This window comes from Physeter macrocephalus, chromosome 11, assembly GCF_002837175.3.
Source record: "Physeter macrocephalus isolate SW-GA chromosome 11, ASM283717v5, whole genome shotgun sequence".
NCBI classification, from domain to species: domain Eukaryota; kingdom Metazoa; phylum Chordata; class Mammalia; order Artiodactyla; family Physeteridae; genus Physeter; species Physeter macrocephalus.
Genome location: NC_041224.1, coordinates 89699554 through 89703654, shown reverse-complemented (window position 1 = coordinate 89703654; position 4101 = coordinate 89699554). Strand labels below are relative to the sequence as shown.

General features: G+C 34.7%; 1 protein-coding gene across 3 annotated transcripts in view; it reads left to right on the top strand.

Annotated features, from left to right (window-relative positions):
• Nucleotides 1-4101, top strand: part of GALK2 (galactokinase 2) — a 142361-nt gene that overhangs the window by 18746 nt on the left and 119514 nt on the right. For all 3 annotated transcript variants that reach the window (XM_024116899.3, XM_024116895.2, XM_055088241.1), the window contains exon 3: nucleotides 2421-2544. In XM_024116899.3, the coding sequence (XP_023972667.1) occupies nucleotides 2421-2544 (124 nt within the window). The remainder of the gene's footprint in view (nucleotides 1-2420; nucleotides 2545-4101) is intronic.

Below are 4101 nucleotides of genomic sequence, written 5' to 3'. Positions count from 1 at the left end.
TTTACTTCTTCTTTTCTGATTTGGATTCCTTTTATTTCTTTTTCTTCTCAGATTGTTGTGGCTAAAACTTCCAAAACTATGTTGAATAATAGTGGTGAGAGTGGGCAACCTTGTCTTGTTCCTGATCTTAGTGGAAATGGTTTCAGTTTTTCACCATTAGGAACAATGTTGACTGTTGGCTTGTCATATATGGCCTTTATTATGTTGAGATAAGTTCCCTCTATGCCTGCTTTCTGGGGGGTTTTTATTATAAATGGGTGTTGAATTTTGTCTAAAGCTTTTTCTGCATCTGTTGAGATGATCATATGTTTTTTATCCTTCAGTTTGTTAATATGGTGTATCCCATTGATTGATTTGCATATATTGAAGAATCCTTGCATTCCTGGAATAAACCCCACTTGATCTTGGTGTATTATCCTTTTAATGTGCTGTTGGATTCTGTTTGCTAGTATTTTGTTTAGGATTTTTGCATTTATGTTCATCAGTGATATTGGCCTATAGTTTTCTTTTTTTGTGACATCTTTGCCTGATTTTGGTATCAGGGTGATGGTGGCCTTGTAGCATTAATTTGGGAGTGTTCCTCCCTCTGCTATATTTTGGGAGAGTTTGGGAAGGATAGGTGTTAGCTCTTCTCTGAATGTCTGACAGAATTCGCCTGGGAAGCCATGTGGTCCTGGGCTTTTGTTTGTTGGAAGATTTTTAATCAGTTTCAGTTTCAGTACTTGTGATTGGTCTGTTTATATTTTCTATTTCTTCCTGGTTCAGTCTCAGAAGGTTGTGCTTTTCTAAGAATTTGTTCATTTCTTCCAGTTTGTCCATTTTATTGGCATATAGTTGCTTGTAGTATAATCCCTCATGATTCTTTGTATTTCTGCAGTGTCCGTTGTTACTTCTTTTTTTCATTTCTAATTCTATTGAGTTGAGTCTTCTCCCTTTTTTTTCTTGATGAGTCTGGCTAATGGTTTATCAATTTTGTTTATCTTCTCAAAGAACCAGCTTTTAGTTTTATTGATCTTTGCTGTTGTTTCCTCCATTTCTTTTTCATTTATTTCTGATCTGATGTTTATGATTTCTTTCCTTCTGCTAACTTTGGGGGTTTTTTTTGTTCTTCTTTTTCTAATTGCTTTAGGTGTAAGGTTAGGTTGTTTATTTGAGGTGTTTCTTGTTTCTTGAAGTAGGATTGTATTGCTATAAACTTCCCTCTTTGAACCACTTTTGCTGCCTCCCATAGGTTTTGGGTCGTCATGTTTTCATTGTCATTTGTTTATAGGTATTTCTTGATTTCCTCTTTGACTTCAGTTCTGCTAATTTAAATATGTGTTTTCTACTTGTGAACCACTGTTTTATATTATTGTCTTTTTGAGGGAAGTTCAGGAGAGAGACAACTTTGAAAACCACTTCTCCATTTGTCATTGTCAATCCATTAAAAAAAAACCCCCTAATTTCTTGTTTTAAAGGACACATCAGTATAGAAACAAAAGACTTGCTACTTGTAATAATATGTAGAATAATATTTATTAAAAAATGTAATTAGGCAGTTGAATTGTCTTTTATTCATTTTATGTTTCTTAGTTGCTCAATGTCTGCCATAGAACAATCAGATATACAAACCTGTCCTGGGGAAATATAAGTGAGCTTGCTTAGCCCGTCTTTCTTGAATTGTTATTTTGTTTTTAAATCTGATGAATAACAACCTTGAGTTTAAATGGTAAGTTGGAGAAAACATTGTGGTATAATAGGAAAAAAAAAATCCTGCTGGTGATTCATAGAGGAATTAGAATGAAAAGGAGCAGAGAAGAGTTTGTTTTCTGTATTTGCTTATTATATATAAAATAGTGCAGGTTAAATTTTTTTTCTAGCTTTTTCTTGATCCTAGCTGTGTCTAGCACATTTAACACAGCTAATCAGTGCCAGGCTAATTTGTTAGGCATTTGGTTAGGCCACAAAGATAAATAAAGACTTCACCTTTACTGAGTTCATTGGCTAGTAAGGAAAAGAGTGGGACTTACATAATGTTATTATAAGTGAGAGGATGCTAATGGCTTCCATTGTTCATATTTTAAAAGTTAATACAAATGAGCAACAGAGAAAGGAGACAGTGCATTTCTTGATGCTCCACATAACTAGTCACTAAACATAAATATTCAAAGATGATTATTATAAATTAGAAAGTGGAAAAAATTTGTGAATATTTAAAGAAGTTGAAGAATTAACAGAAACTAATAACTAACATATAATTCTTATTCTAGCAAAAGTTCCTGGCTCAGATGTTAGTGAGAGAAAACAAATTGTATCACTTTCTGCCCTTAGTATTTTTATTTTCTGTGAAATTCTGCCTTATGGTCAAGTTTTTCTTGTATGTCAACTTACTTGAGATTCATATGCTAGCAATGATAAAAAATGCTTTCTCTTTATTCTAGGAGAGCATATAGATTACTGTGGATATTCTGTTCTTCCTATGGCTGTAGAACAAGATATGTTAATAGCTGTGGAACCTGTGAAAACACATGTTCTCCAGCTGGCCAATACCAATCCCTTGTACCCGTGAGTATTTAGAATTGCTACTGTGTGTAATGGGGTGTGTGTGTGTGTGTGTGAGTCTTTGTGTGTTTGTATTTGTACCCTAATGAATTCTTTAGGAGATATCAAATTTATAATAAATCACTTAATTTATTGATAATTTGTATCTGACTTCCAAAAGAATCTAAGTTTCCCTATTTAATATTTGTTCATTTTGTTCATTTACTCATTTATTTAAGAAACATTTACTGAAGGGCGTCCCTGGTGGCGCAGTGGTTGAGAGTCCACCTGCCGATGCAGGGGGCACGGGTTCGTGCCCCGGTCTGGGAAGATCCCACATGCCGTGGAGCGGCTGGGCCTGTGAGCCATGGCCGCTGAGCCTGCGCGTCTGGAGCCTGCTGTGCTCCGCAATGGGAGAGGCCACAACAGTGAGAGGCCCACCGTACCGCAAAAAAAAAAAAACAGCAATAAAAACAAACATTTACTGAAGACTTACTCTGTGTCTGACATTGTTTTAGGTACTGGGTCAAAAAAAAAAATGAAAATAACTCTGTCTTTGCCCAGAAGGTATTTATCATCTATTGAGGTTAACTATCTCTAGCAAAGTTAGGCCTGGGGCCTTTCTTATATTACTAGGGCTCCCTCTAATTCTCTCATCATAGCATCTTAACATGCTGTATTGTCATTATCTGCTTACTTGCCTGTATCCCCCAGTAGATTGTAAGCTCTGTGACTTCAGGTACTGTTGCCTCTCCAATGCTCTAGTCTCAGTGTCAAACATAGTGTCTGTAGCATAATAGATGTATGTTTCTAGTACATATGCTTTATCAAGTTAAGGACATACTTTTTTGTTGTTGTTTTTTAATTCTTGGTTTGTTAAGATTAAAAAAAATCATTAATGGGTATTGGATTTTATTAAATGTCTATTCAGCATTGAAGATCAGTTCAAAAAAATATTATGAATTACACCCATGGATTTTCTTTTTTAAAAAAATTTTATTTTTTTATACAGCAGGTTCTTAATAGTTATCCATTTTATACATATTAATGTGTACATGTCAATCCCAATCTCCCAATTTATCCCACCCCCCCACCGCCACTCTCCCCCACCAATGGATTTTCTAATGTTGAACTGTCTTTGCATTCCTGGGATAAGGCCTACTCGCTTATAATATATTATGATGGATTTGATTTGTTAATTATAAAAAAAGATCTTGGCATATAATTGGTACATTATATTTTTGGCTTATTGTTCATTGGACAGTTTGCCTGCAATAATATTCATTCATTCAGCAAGTATTTTATGTGTGTCTATACTAAGTTGTGCAAGGTAATAGAAATTCCTGACTTTTATATGAAACTTATTGTAAAAGATCTTTTTTTCTGTTTATTTTGCATGATTGAGAATATATCTTATGTACATTTCAGACCCTTTGAAGAAAACCTTACATTATCTCAAATATAATTTTGTGTCATTGTAAACCTATAAAACTGGGTACCATAATTTGTCTTTTTTTTTTTTTTTTTTGCGGTACACGGGCCTCTCCCTGTTGTGGCCCCTCCCGTTGCGGGGCACAGGCC